The sequence below is a fragment of the Sander vitreus genome, chromosome 6 (assembly GCF_031162955.1).
Source record: "Sander vitreus isolate 19-12246 chromosome 6, sanVit1, whole genome shotgun sequence".
Classification (NCBI taxonomy): Eukaryota; Metazoa; Chordata; class Actinopteri; order Perciformes; family Percidae; genus Sander; species Sander vitreus.
Genome location: NC_135860.1, coordinates 15,700,258 through 15,714,659, shown reverse-complemented (window position 1 = coordinate 15,714,659; position 14,402 = coordinate 15,700,258). Strand labels below are relative to the sequence as shown.

Below are 14,402 nucleotides of genomic sequence, written 5' to 3'. Positions count from 1 at the left end.
ATTTGTACTTCATACAAGCAAAGTTACAACTAAAATGTGATTCTCTAATATAATGCTAAGGTTGGGTAAGTAGCGTTAGCTCCGTTTACTGTCACAACTGGCGTGACAGCTCTGGTGTAATCTTTAGATGTCGGGGCACTCAATATTAACGTTAGCAAAGTTTGGATAATAACTTTACTCTCATTTCTAAAACGTAGCTAAAGTTAGGTAAAATAATGCAGTCTAACGTTATGTGGTTTAATATTTCGTGATATAAATGTAGTTGGTAAAATATACACCTTATACAGGTGCTGGTCATATAATTAGAATATCATGAAAAAGTTGATTAATGTCAGTAATTCCATTCAAAAAGTTAAATGTGTATGTTATATTCATTCATCACACAGAGATATATTTCAAATGTTCATTTCTTTTAATTGTGATGATTATAACTGACAACTAATGAAAATCCCAAATTAAGTATCTCCGAAAATTAGAATATTACTTAAGACCAATACAAAAAAGGATTTTTAGAAATGTTGGCCAACTGAAAAGTATGAACATGAAAAGTATGAGCATGTACAGCACTCAATACTTAGTTGGGGCTCCTTTTGCCTGAATTACTGCAACAATGCGGTGTGGCATGGCGTCGATAAGTCTGTGGCACTGCTCAGGTGTTATGAGAGCCCAGGTTGCTCCGATAGTGGCCTTCAGCTCTTCTGCATTGTTGGGTCTGGCGCATCGTATCATCCTCTTCACAATACCCCATAGATTTTCTATAGGGTTAAGGTCAGGCGAGTTTGCTGGCCAATTAAGAACAGGGATACCATAGTCCTTAAACCAGGTACTGGTAGCTTTGGCACTGTGTGCAGGTGCCAAGTCCTGTTGGCAAATGAAATCTGCATCTCCATAAAGTTGGTCAGCAGCAGGAAGCATGAAATGCTCTAAAACTTCCTGGTAGACAGCTGCGTTGACCCTGGACATCAGAAAACACAGTGGCCCAACCCCAGCAGATGACATGGCACCCCAAACCATCATTGACTGTGAAAACTTTACACTGGACTTCAAGCAACATGGATTCTGTGCCTCTCCTCTCTTCCTCCAGACTCTGGGACCTTGATTTCCAAAGGAAATGCAAAATTTACTTTCATCAGAGAACATAACTTTGGACCACTCAGCAGCAGTCCAGTCCTTTTTGTTTTTAGCCCAGGCGAGACACTTCTGACGCTGTGTCTTGTTCAAGAGTGGCTTGACACAAGGAATGGGACAGCTGAAACCCATGTCTTGCTTACGTCTGTGCGTGGTGGTTCTTGAAGCACTGACTCCAGCTGCAGTCCACTCTTTGTGAATCTCCCCCACATTTTTGAATGGGTTTTGTTTCACAATCCTCTCCAGGGTGCGGTTATCCCTATTGCTTGTACACTTTCTCTACCACATCTTTTCCTTCCCTTCGCCTCTCTATTAATGTGCTTGGACACAGAGCTCTGTGAACAGCCAGCCTCTTTAGCAATGACCTTTTGTGTCTTGACCGCATTGTGAAAGGTGTCAATGGCCGTCTCTTGGACAGCTGTCCAGTCAGCAGTCTTCCCCGTGATTGTGTAGCCTACAGAACTAGACTGAGAGACCATTTAAAGGCCTTTGCAGGTGTTTGGAGTTAATTAGCTGATTAGAGTGTGGCACCAGGTGTCGTCAATATTGAACCTTTTCACAATATTCTAATTTTTTGAGCTACTGAATTTCGGGTTTTCATTAGTTGTCAGTTATAATCATCAAAATTAAAAGAAATAAACACTTGAAATATATCAGTCTGTGTGGAATGAATGTATACATTACACAAGTTTCACTTTTTGAATGGAATTACTAAAATAAATCAACTTTTTCATGATATTCTAATTATATGACCAGCACCTGTAGGTATGTATGCATGTGTAAATAACGCGTTAAAAAAATAACGCAGATTAATCCATTCCAAATTGACGTTTGACCCGGAGCCATTCTAGCCACCATTGGACTGTAAAATGAAGGAGGGAGACGAGAATGTTCTGCCTGGATCATTAATTGGAACATTTACTTGTAAAAATCTTCTTCCTGCCAACCATGGCTACCGAAATCTGGTGCTACTGATATGTCTGCGCTTCTCTCTGATGCTCTGAAACACAAACACCGCTGCACGTGACGCTAGTTAACACTATACTCGACAGCAGCTAACGTTAGCCTACCGCTAGCTAGTAGCTGGATTAAACACGGTTAAAATGCTGACAGCTAACGCTAAACGGTGTAAAGTTTGACTGTGTTTTACTGTAGAGGATTCAACACCGGGATGTAACAATCTGCAGCTGCCGTCGGAGAAACAACACAGACGGTGCGTTCAATGAAACTGGTAAACTACAGCTTCGTGGTGCATTTGAAGTTATTGTAAATGTCCTTTTCCCATCTGACGGTTCAACAGCAATTTACTACTAAAATTAGTTATTGTTATACATTATTAAATCATTTCATTTTGACCATATGGTCTTAGCAATAAACAAGCCGTTCTTTAATGCCACCAACTGTTGTTTAGTACCCTTTTTTTTTCCCTTTTCTTTTTTTACTTTCTTAAAAAGTATCGGTTCCGGCACCGTTAATTATGTATGCGATTCATTTCGATTAATTAATCACAGAGTATGTAATTAATTAGATTACATTTTTTAATCGATTGACAGCCCTAGTGTGTGTGTGTGTGTGTGTGTGTGTATATATATATATATATATATATATATATATATTAGAAACTTCATAACGTCAGACTGCATTATTTTACCTGACGTTAGCTACGTTTTAGAAATGAGAGTAAAGTTATTATGTTTTTGTTTTACTTGCCCAGGTTTGAAGTAGTTCCTTGATAATTTCGTTTGGACCCCAAGACATGGCTGAATTGCAAAGGCCTTGGTTGAAAAAAATTGCTGTTGCTAACACACATTTATTTAAAAATATGCACCATGTGAGCAAAACATTAAAATAAATGTTTTAAATGGTCACTCCAGCATTTTAATATCGCACTTCCATAATTCTCTATCTGTGCCTGTCTCTCACTCTTGTTACCCCATCATCCCCTCTATTAGCTCCCTCCTAACGCACCTGTCCCCAGTAATGTGTAATTAGAGCTGATAAAATCGGGCTGATGACGTTGCTTTGATTACTCAGCCACTGTCACTCTACAGTATAACGTTACAGTACAGAACGATATTGACTCTCTTAAACACAACTTATCTTACCTGGCTCTTATTTACCCAGCATGCAACATGTTCTGAGCAGTCAGGGTGACCTCCATTTTTACTCACTTCTCTTCAATACAGGATAGTACGATATTATAGGAGTCAAAATAATGCAGTTTTTAAAATAGGAGTTATGTTCCCATATTGTGGAGTGATTTGCTTTACTGTATTGAAATTAGTTGGCTGGATGTGTGTTTGGGTGGGACATATCTTGTAAAGACAATATTACAGATTAAATATATTTTATGATAGAGTCACTATCTGCAACTGTATCTACAATAGTGTGCCTTCTTTAACCTCTACAAATGTAGTGGTCCTTTGTGGTTCTGGATATTTAGAGAGCATGGTAAAGAGGCCTGCTGACGCCTATCTGATATAATGACCCTCAACAGCCTAGCACAGTGCTGGGCTTTAATGTCACTCAACAATTGTGTTCTTGATATTCTTGAATAATCAGTTAGGTCATTTAAGTTTTATTTCATTAATAAAACAGTCTGTTATCCAAAAGCCCCATAAGCAAAACTCAATTTTAGTAGTGGAATCCTCTGTCACTCTAAATTACAGTCTGTTGACAAAATGACAAAAAAAGGACCTGCAGAGAGGAGTCTATTTCTGTAATCAAATGTGGTTGACAGAAGGAGTGTGTGGTCTTCAGAATAAACACGTAGCCAGACATGTGCCACATAGCCTGCAGGAGGAGGAGGAGGAAGAAAAAAACCTGCAGTGGACATGCTGACACCATTAACTTGTCTCTGTGGTTGGTGCTACCTGTTGTAGCACTGCTGATGAGCTGGAATTGGCATCAGGTGTGACTAATGATTAACTCCAGCTGCAGCCTATTTTCTCCCTGATGTCTTCTCCCTTTGTTTTTGGTTTTGTAGTACTGCAGGGCATCACTGACACCTGTCGGGCTGTGGATTGTGCATGATTTTTTTTAAAGTTGTTCTCCCGTTTTATTACATATTGCGCATATGGCAGCAGAAAAGATTAATGCTTATTATATCAATGCAACCAATTCACTTTCAACCTCCAGAATGACTCAAGGCCAATAGTAGACTAGTAATGGTTGTGTAGTGCAGCATTTATTAATTGATGCAGTGCAATGTCAGGCACACTAGTAGGAATGACATTGGTCTGTATTAACCTTCACTGTTCCTCTGCTCTTTACTCACATCAGTTTATCAGGAAAGGAAACGTGCAGAGAGGAGATAAGAGATACCAGCCTAGCTTGTGGTGTGTGTGTGTGTGTGTGTGCGCGTGTGTGTGTGTGTGTGTGTGTGTGTGTGTGACCTGCCTAGGGGTGACATTGTTTTACGCAGGTAGTCGTATTAAAGTGCATGTTTAAACATAAATGTGCGTGGATGTGTCCAAAGCAAGTTTGTGCGCATGTGTGTATAAAAAGGGGAGTTGTCATGTATAAAAGGCTTCTCCAGAAAATCTGTCCTGTTTCTAACCATTGTGTGTGTGTGTTTGTGTGTGTGAGAAAGAGAGAGGGACAGGGAGAAACAAAGTGTGTGTTTGGGACTGGACTCTAACTGACAGCCAAAATTTCGGGGACCAAGAAGAAGGATCGAGTGGTCTGGACCTCCATTGATTTAGGAGAGCAGTCCTCTTACAAACCTGCAACCATGAGTAAAAAGGTAGGCGACCCACCCAGCAGATTAGCTGACCATTCACCTTGTTTAGCATTAGTTGGGCTCTTAGGTAGTACACTTTATTCAAAACCCTTGACCAGACCTTTACTTTACTATTACTTTTTATCTGCCTTTTTGTTTATCTTTTCTTTAATTTCATTTCAGAATGCATTTTCTTATACTGGCATGGACATAGTGTACTTCAGTCTATGAAGTGTTGTTTTGTTTATTTACAACAAGCCAAATGTGTATGCAAATGTGTTTAATGCAAATGAGCATGCACATATTTTAATTCAATGAGCTGTTGGTCACATATTCACAAATAATGACCTAACAGTATCTTTGAAGATCATATAGATCAGATATATAAAAGTGCTACATTTGGTACACATATCATCTAGAGTGCCAAGCCACAAGGGGGCGCCTGGTTAGCTCACCTGTTAGAGCGCGCGCCCATAAATAGAGGCTCAGTCCTAGCTGCAGCGGCTCCTGGTTCGGTTCCAACCTGCTACCCTTTTCTGCATGTCATTCCCCCTCTCTCTCCCCTTTCATGTCTAAATCGTCCTAACAAATGAAGGCCTAAACATGCCCAAAATAAATAATCTTTTTTTTTTTAAAGAGAAAAAGAAAAATAGGTACGTTGCCTGCATAAATATATGCATGTCAATTTTCTGCATTTAGGACACCTACAACATGTTTGAGATGGATGGAGATATGGACAAGAAGAAGAAAAAGATGAAGAAGAAGGAGAAACTGGAGGGCATGAAGAAAGAAATGGATATAGTAAGTAAAGACAGAAGCCTCATGGCTGCACAGTACTCAGAATATGTAGTAATGAACTGTCTATGATCTTTCTCTGTCCACTTATAATAACCAGTTATGAATGAATCACCTTGATTCACTCTGAACTGCCCTTTAAAAGTTTGGCTTGCTCTGAATGAATGTTGCGATCTGTCTCCTCCTGCAGGACGACCATGAGATTACAATTGAAGAACTAGAAACGAGGTACAACACTAGTGTTACCAAGGTAAGACTTTCTTTCTCTATTGTCTGTCTTTTGTTAGTGTGAGTCTTGTATTTTTGTCACTTCATTCTCCTTTTATTTTATGCGCTTAATTCCTTTTCTCTTCAGCCATATCTAACACACTTTTTTCCCTCTCTAGGTCCTTTAGGTTCAAAGACAAAGCTTTCAAAGCTTCATTTCTTTGTAGTGTCTTTTTCCCACCATACTCATTTTTTAATCCTTTTTTTTCTGTTCTCCATCCACAGGGTTTGACCTCCACCTTTGCCAGTCAAGTCTTGGAGAGAGACGGTCCTAATGAACTGAAGCCTCCCAAAGGAACTCCAGAGTACGTGAAGTTTGCAAGGCAGCTGGCTGGAGGGCTGCAGTGTCTGATGTGGGTCGCAGCTGTCATCTGCTTCATCGCCTTTGGAATTGAAGTTGCGAGAGGGAATGTCACCGCCTTTGACAATGTGAGTTATATTTCCATTGAGAGTTTTTTCTCCTTCGGTGCACTGTGGAAAAAAAAAAAATTGAGCTTGAGGCTTATGTGGATTGCTTTGAGCAGGAGGGATCAGAGAAGGGCAGAAATGAAGAGCTAAAGAAAGGGAGGACAGCAATTTGTCATTGCTAGCTGCCTGTTTTTATGGTTACATCTGCTTTCTCACTCCAGCTGTACTTGGCCATCACCCTAATTTCTGTTGTCGTGGTAACTGGCTGTTTTGGTTACTATCAAGAATTCAAGAGTACCAACATCATTGCCAGCTTCAAGAATCTGGTGCCACAGGTAAATCGCACATAATCAATGAAAATGAGGCCTATTTTTTTTATCTCTTTCCTTCCTCTCTTGTTTCCCTCTCTCACTCTGTCTTTCTTCATGTCGTTCATCTCCTTTCATCTTTGCTATTTTTACTCTCAAATCTCCAAAAATAGCAAGCCATTGTGATCCGTGACGGCCAGAAAAACCAGATCAACGCCCACCAGTTGGTAGTGGGGGATTTGGTGGAGATCAAAGGAGGAGACAGAGTCCCTGCTGACATTCGCATCATCAGTGGTCAGGCCTGCAAGGTAGATCACACACATATACTGTGTATCCATACATATATTTGGACTAATGAAATGTGTCATGATGCAAGTTTAAGTTCAGACTTTGACATGTTTTACTATTGAGTCCACAAAAAATCATTACATTTTCTTCAAATGTCTACATTTAGTCAAAGTTGGATTACTGGTAACTGAAATACAACTTTAATTATAGCATCCTCTGTAGGCCAGCCAGTGTAATGTACCTAGTATTTTACAGTGTTCAACAGCATATGAGGCCAGTTGGTGTAATGTTTTTGAATACATAAAAGACAGTGAAAGACTAAATGTGTGCCCCAATTAGACATCCTCCCTTGCTACCCCATGTTATCATGTGGACATGTAATGAACCTTTTGTGAATATACTTTGTGTGCCAGGTGGACAACTCGTCCTTGACAGGTGAGTCTGAACCGCAAAGCAAGACTCCAGAATGTACTCATGAGAATCCACTGGAGACCAAAAACATTGCTTTCTTCTCAACAACCTGTCTGGAAGGTACAGTAAACAGTACACACTGTACATGCATATAGATAGCCTGGACTAGATATCCTCTATTAGTTTAAGTATTTGTTTGTTGGTGAACTTAAGAATAAGCTCTTTTCTCTTCTCTTCTCTCCAGGTGTAGCTACTGGTGTAATCATTAACACAGGTGATCGTACTATCATTGGTCGGATTGCCAGCTTGGCGAGCGGCGTCGGGAACGAAAAGACACCCATCGCCATAGAAATCGAACATTTTGTTGACATCATCGCCGGTCTCGCAATCTTTTTTGGGTTTACCTTCTTTGTGGTTGCCATGTTCATCGGCTATGCCTTCCTGGAAGCCATGATCTTCTTCATGGCCATCGTGGTGGCTTATGTGCCAGAGGGGCTACTTGCTACGGTTACTGTAAGTCACTGCAACAAATGTGAATTTCTATAATACCGTTGTTGTACGGTGTCTAGTTTCCCTGAATGCTCATTTGGGATGATGGCACCAATGCAAAATCACATCCTGTGTATTAGTAAATAGTATGCAAAATGAGTGTGGATGATTTAGTTCATCACATGTGCTGGAGGCGCTATATTAACCTGTCAGTCTGTAACAGCCTGTGTCTTTGTTAACAGGTATGTCTGTCACTGACTGCTAAACGACTTGCCAGAAAGAACTGCGTTGTGAAGAACCTGGAGGCTGTGGAGACATTAGGTCAGTTTGTCTTAACACCAGAAGCATCCTGTTCCTGACAGTTTTGTTGAGTTCAGGGACATAAAGGTTTGGTCTCTATTAAGTTATTGCAGCATGCATGTATGTACAGTGTATATGCGTTTAACCTTTAAACTGTGTGTTTAGGCTCCACTTCAGTGATCTGTTCTGATAAGACGGGTACCCTGACCCAGAACAGGATGACTGTAGCTCACCTTTGGTTTGACAACCACATCCACGCTGCCGATACCACTGAAGATCAGTCAGGTATACGCATGAAAAAAAGTTATTGTTAAAATCAGTACAGGCTATAATAAGCTAACTTGTGGATGGCTATTTACACTATTACATGTTTTTTTTTTTTTTAAAAGGTTGTTTCATGTTATTTTACATTTAAGTATTCTTTTATTGTGTGATTTCCAGGCCAGAGTTTTGATCAGTCATCAGAAACATGGCGTTCACTGGCGAGAGTGGCTTCCCTGTGTAACAGAGCTACCTTCAGACCGGATCAGGAAGGTGTTCCTGTTCCCAAGGTACAAGTTCAGCATTTGTTGTCTACATCCATTTGAGCTGGCAAAATGTCACATCTTGATGAAAAGATTTATTCCTTTTTGTCTCTTTGGATCTCACTTTTACCATCTCATACAGAGGCTGGTGGTAGGAGATGCATCAGAGACTGCTCTGCTGAAGTTCACCGAGCTCACTGTGGGGAACGTCATGGACTACCGTAATCGCTTCAAGAAAGTGGTGGAGGTGCCCTTCAACTCCACCAACAAGTTTCAGGTGAGAGCAGGGCTTTGTACCATTTTGATCAATTACTACTGTAAACCAGATAAGTGGGCAAAATATTGAATGCTATCATCTGAATTTCCTACTTTGATAATGTGATACTACTGTACTATAATCCTGGGATTCATGGTGGATCTAAGAGCTCTGGTTTATTTGATTCAGCTTCTATCAACCACCCCTCTCTTCTCCAGCTGTCTATCCATGAACTGGAGGATCCTCTGGACCTACGCTACCTGTTGGTGATGAAGGGAGCACCAGAACGTATCTTAGAGCGCTGCTCCACCATTTTGATTAAAGGCCAGGAGCTGCCTCTGGATGAGCAGTGGAGTGAAGCCTTTCAGACAGCTTATATGGACCTGGGAGGACTGGGAGAGAGAGTACTGGGTTAGGGAGTACTTCTTATGACCTTGATGTTTTCCCAAAACTATCATTTCCCTTTTGCTTACAGAATATTGAAAAAAAACCTTTAATCTGAAGTTGTTGCAAGCAAATGCTACCAATTAGTTGTGTAGCTAATAACATGAATTAGTACATAGACATCTTCTGCGGTACACAATAAGAATTATTTTTTTCCCCACTTCCAGGTTTCTGTCATATCTATCTGAATGAGAAGGAGTTTCCTCGTGGCTATGCATTTGACCCTGATGAGATGAATTTCACCACGTCAGGACTGTGCTTTGCTGGTCTCATCTCAATGATTGACCCCCCAAGAGCCACTGTACCTGATGCAGTAATGAAATGTCGTACTGCTGGTATCAGGGTGTGTTTACATTGTCCCACACGTAAACAGCTTGTTTGGGCTGTTTTAGATTAAAAGAAATTAGGGCTGTCAGTCGATTAAAAATGTTTATCTAATTAATTAAATACTCTGATTAATTAATCTGAATTAATCGCATACATAATTTTTGCCCGGTGCCTTAACCGATAATTTTTAAGAAAGTTAAAAAGAAAAAAAAAAGAAGGGTACTAAACAACAGTCGGCAACATTAAAGAAGGCTTGTTTATTGCTAAGGCCATATGGTCAAAATTAAATGATTTAATAATAATGTAATAACTATAACAATAACTTATTTCACTAGTAAATTGCTGTTGAATGAGAAAAACAACCACCGGCTGGGAAAAGGGCCTTTAACAACAACTTTGAATGCACTAGGAGGCTGTAGGTTACCAGTTTCTTTGAACGCACCGTCTTGTTTTTTCCGACAACGGTCGGTGTTGAATCCTCTACAGTAAAACACAGTCACACTTCACACCGTTTAGCGTTAGCTGTCAGCATTTTAACCGTGTTTAATCCAGCTACTAGCTAGCGGTAGGCTAACGTTAGCTGCTGCGATGTTTCTGTTTCCTGTAACGTCTGTTTCAGAGCATCAGAGAGAAGTGCAGACATATCAGTGGCACCGAAATGAGGCGCCGAAATCCGCGTTGCTATTCGGTCTGGTAGATGCAGGTCATGAAGGCACCTGTGCCATATTAGCACCGGATTTCGGTACCCAACCCTATTCAGGAAGAAGATTTTTTTTTAATAAGTAAATGTCCCAATTAATGATCCAGGCAGCGCATTCTCGTCTCCCTCCATCATTTTACAGTCGAATGGTGCTAGAACGGCTCTGGGTCAAAGTTCAATATGGAATGGATTAATCAGATTAATTAATCAAATTAACGCGTTATTTTGACAGCCCTAAAAGAAATGCTTGCAAGAGACTGCGTTTTCACATTGTGAATTTATGTATATCTCCCTGTCTCGTAACTTTTTTTTTGTATAACTTGGAACTTTAGGTTGTCATGGTGACTGGGGACCATCCAATTACAGCAAGGGCAATAGCAGCTAACGTTGGTATTATCTCAGAAGGCAGTGAAACAGTGGAAGATATAGCACAGAGGAAGCGCATACCTGTCGAACAAGTCAACAAGAGGTATTTGCATAACTGCTGTCCACAGTGCTCATCTCTGTTACAAATCAAGGATCTGAGTGTCTATCCATTGCAGTATAATGTTTATTTCTTATGGCGTGACTACAACACAGAACTACAGAATCCTACATCGTCTTATACAGATTGACACCAGATTCACTGGACTGTTGTGTCTGAATGCAAGCTTGTGCCTTTGTCTATTTGTATGTAATGTAACTCTGTCCGTCACTGTGTTGTGTGTGTGTGCAGGGACGCCCGTGCTTGTGTGATCAGTGGTGGTCAGCTGAAAGACATGAGCAGTGAGGAGCTAGATGACGCACTGCGAAACCATCCTGAGATGGTGTTTGCAAGAACATCCCCTCAGCAGAAATTGATTATTGTGGAGAGTTGTCAACGTCTGGTAAATGCACACAAAAACATACACACCTCTCACTTTACTACCTGTGCCCTCTTAATCTTGTGATGATTGAGTGACATTTATTTCATAATTTAAAAACAATATGCCTCCAAAGCAAGTTTCCTATACATATCATTTTGAGATTATCAAGGATAGAGACTATGAAGCTAACATTTTGTTTCAATGTGGAGGATTGTGTATTAGGAAGCAGCAGAAAAAAGAGATTGGTTTGCATGTACTCATATCCATCTTGAATGATCAGATTATGTTTTCAGGCTTGTCTGATGTTTTCATCTTTCAAAACCCCCCCCAGGGCTCCATCGTTGCAGTGACAGGTGATGGTGTGAACGACTCTCCGGCTCTTAAGAAGGCTGATATTGGTGTCGCCATGGGGATCGCTGGGTCAGACGCTGCCAAGAATGCTGCAGACATGATCCTTTTGGACGACAACTTTGCTTCTATTGTCACTGGAGTAGAGCAAGGTGAGACTTAAAAAAATCTTAAAACTCAAGATTCACAGTCTGGGTCTCCTGGATCTCCGCATGTGTGATGGTGTTCGTCTGGTCGTACCCTTCCTCTGTTCATGAATGTCTCTGTTTTCCCTATCTTGTCTGTTATTTTAAATATTATCAATACATCTGAAGTGAGATTGCCATACAGTAGGCCTACCAGCCCCTAACACTCAAGAGCGCTTATTTTTTTTAATTTTTTTTTTTGTTAACACATTATCTTGAGCCAGACTATATTGGGCTATTTTATTGTGTGTGTGTGTGTGTGTGTGTGTGTAGGCCGTCTTATCTTTGACAACCTGAAGAAGTCTATCGCCTACACACTAACCAAGAACATTCCTGAGCTGACTCCATATCTGATCTACATCACCGTCAGCGTGCCTCTTCCTCTGGGCTGCATCACTATTCTCTTCATCGAACTGGCCACTGACATTGTGAGTAATTATGTCATTAGTACCAGTTCTTTTCTCAATTATGGTCATTACACTGGCTACTTCTTTTCATCAAAGATAATTGTGTCTATTTGTTTCACTGTGACCCGTACATTGTGATTGATATTGAATCACCACACACCCGCCTTATCCTTTACAGCGAGTGCTTTGGTGACTTTAATAGTAAATTAGCATCATAATCTTCCTCGCTCCTCTATCTACTGTACAGTGATATATTTTATTTCCGTCTCTTCTGTAGTTCCCCTCTGTCTCTTTGGCTTATGAAAAAGCAGAGAGTGACATCATGCACCTGAAGCCCAGAAACCCTCGTCAGCATCGTCTGGTAAACGAAGCCCTGGCTGTGTACTCCTACTTCCAGATAGGTGTGTGTGTGTGTTGGTGAACAAAACATGTATACTGTATCTTAACCCCCGTTACATTAAACTGAATACAACAGACAAACCTAGGTTACCTGAATGTATCGCCAGCTCTATGAATACATGTATAGCCTGGTAACAGACTTTGCTAGGCACGTCTTCCACTGTTACACCCTTGTACAATAAAGCAGATAAGACAATACCTGTAACAAGAGTGCACTCAGAATCCCTATGGAGGAGGCTGAGCCACTTTGCTCTCTGTATACATTCTTTATATAGTATTGACCCATTTTTCACTTCTTGTTTCCCCATTTTTCTTTTTTTTCTTTCCAGGAGCCATCCAGTCTTTTGCAGGTTTTACAGATTATTTCACAGCCATGGCGCAGGAGGGCTGGTATCCACTCTTGTGTGTCGGCCTGCGTTCTCAGTGGGAGAATGTTCATCTTCAAGACGTACAGGACAGCTATGGACAAGAATGGGTTAGTACAGACTTCCTACCTCTCGACATATTTTGTCTCGTGTTAATCCAACAGAAAGTGGTTTGTTCAAGGAATACAGTGGGGCTCGAAAGTTTGGGCACCCCAGGTAAAAATTTGTAATGTGCATAAAGAAGCCAAGAAAACATGGAAAAATCTCTAAAAGGCATAAAATGACAGATTAGACATTCTTATAATATGTCAAAAAAAGTTAGATTTTATTTCCATCATTTACACTTTCAAAATAACAGAAAACAAAAAATGGCGTCTGCAAAAGTTTGGGCACCCTGCAGAGTTAATACCTTGTACTGCCCCCTTTGGCAAGTATCACAGCTTGGAAACGTTTTTTGTAGCCAGCCAAGAGTCTTTCAATTCTTGTTGGAGGTATCTTCGCCCATTCTTCCTTACAAAAGTCTTCCAGTTCTTTGAGATTTCTGGGCTGTCTGTCACGCACTGCTCTTTTAAGGTCTATCCATAGATTTTCAATTATGTTGAGGTCAGGAGACTGTGAAGGCCATGGCAAGACCTTCAGTTTACGCCTCTTGATGTAATCCACCGTGGATTTTGAGGTGTGTTTAGGATCATTATCCATTTGTAGAAGCCATCCTCTCTTTAACTTCAGCTTTTTCACAGATGGCATCAAGTTAGTGTCCAAAATTTGCTGAAATTTTATTGAATCCATTTTTCCTTCTACTCGTGAAATGTTCCCTGTGCCACTGGCTGCAATACAACCCCAAAGCATGATTGATCCACCCCCATGCTTAACAGTTGGACAGAGGTTCTTTTCATTAAATTCTGTGCCCTTTCTTCTCCAAACGTGCCTTTGCACATTCCGGCCAAAAAGTTCTATTTTAACCTCATCGGTCCACAGAACTTGTTTCCACAATGCATCAGGCTTGTCTATATGTTCATTTGCAAACTTCAAACGCTGATTTTTGTGGTGAGGACGTAGAAGAGGTTTTCTTCTGATGACTCTTCCATGAAGACCATATTTGTTCAAGTATCTCTTTATAGTGGAATGGTGTACCACAACTCCAGTGTCTGCCAGATCTTTCTGGATGGATTGTGCAGTCAAACGTGGGTTTTGACTTGCTTTTCTCACAATCCTGTGAGCTGTTCTGTCTGATATTTTTCTTGGTCTTCCAGATCTTGCTTTAACTTCCACTGTTCCTGATGACTGCCATTTCTTAATTACATTCTGAACAGAGGATATTGGCATCTGCAAACGCTTTGCTATCTTCTTATAGCCTTCTCCTGCTTTGTGAGCGTCAACTATTTTCAGTTTCAGTTTTCTAGACAACTGCTTAGAAGAACCCATGGTGCTGATTGTTGGGGCAAGGTCAGATGAGTCTGGGCATTTAAAACCTTTGAGATTGACAT

At 40.6% G+C, this 14,402-nt stretch overlaps 1 protein-coding gene across 1 annotated transcript in view; it reads left to right on the top strand.

Moving 5' to 3' along the window:
- Positions 1 to 3,876: 3,876 nt before the first annotated feature.
- LOC144519698 (potassium-transporting ATPase alpha chain 1) overlaps positions 3,877 to 14,402 on the top strand; it is a 12,176-nt gene continuing 1,650 nt past the window's right edge. Inside the window, exons 1-20 of the mRNA XM_078253041.1 lie at positions 3,877 to 4,873; positions 5,549 to 5,650; positions 5,835 to 5,894; positions 6,137 to 6,340; positions 6,541 to 6,654; positions 6,801 to 6,935; positions 7,329 to 7,446; positions 7,571 to 7,839; positions 8,058 to 8,136; positions 8,281 to 8,400; positions 8,557 to 8,666; positions 8,782 to 8,916; positions 9,114 to 9,306; positions 9,507 to 9,682; positions 10,699 to 10,835; positions 11,082 to 11,232; positions 11,543 to 11,711; positions 12,018 to 12,172; positions 12,429 to 12,552; positions 12,880 to 13,025. Coding sequence (XP_078109167.1) covers positions 4,862 to 4,873; positions 5,549 to 5,650; positions 5,835 to 5,894; positions 6,137 to 6,340; positions 6,541 to 6,654; positions 6,801 to 6,935; positions 7,329 to 7,446; positions 7,571 to 7,839; positions 8,058 to 8,136; positions 8,281 to 8,400; positions 8,557 to 8,666; positions 8,782 to 8,916; positions 9,114 to 9,306; positions 9,507 to 9,682; positions 10,699 to 10,835; positions 11,082 to 11,232; positions 11,543 to 11,711; positions 12,018 to 12,172; positions 12,429 to 12,552; positions 12,880 to 13,025 — 2,709 coding nt within the window. The 5' untranslated portion in view covers positions 3,877 to 4,861. The remainder of the gene's footprint in view (positions 4,874 to 5,548; positions 5,651 to 5,834; positions 5,895 to 6,136; positions 6,341 to 6,540; positions 6,655 to 6,800; positions 6,936 to 7,328; positions 7,447 to 7,570; positions 7,840 to 8,057; positions 8,137 to 8,280; positions 8,401 to 8,556; positions 8,667 to 8,781; positions 8,917 to 9,113; positions 9,307 to 9,506; positions 9,683 to 10,698; positions 10,836 to 11,081; positions 11,233 to 11,542; positions 11,712 to 12,017; positions 12,173 to 12,428; positions 12,553 to 12,879; positions 13,026 to 14,402) is intronic.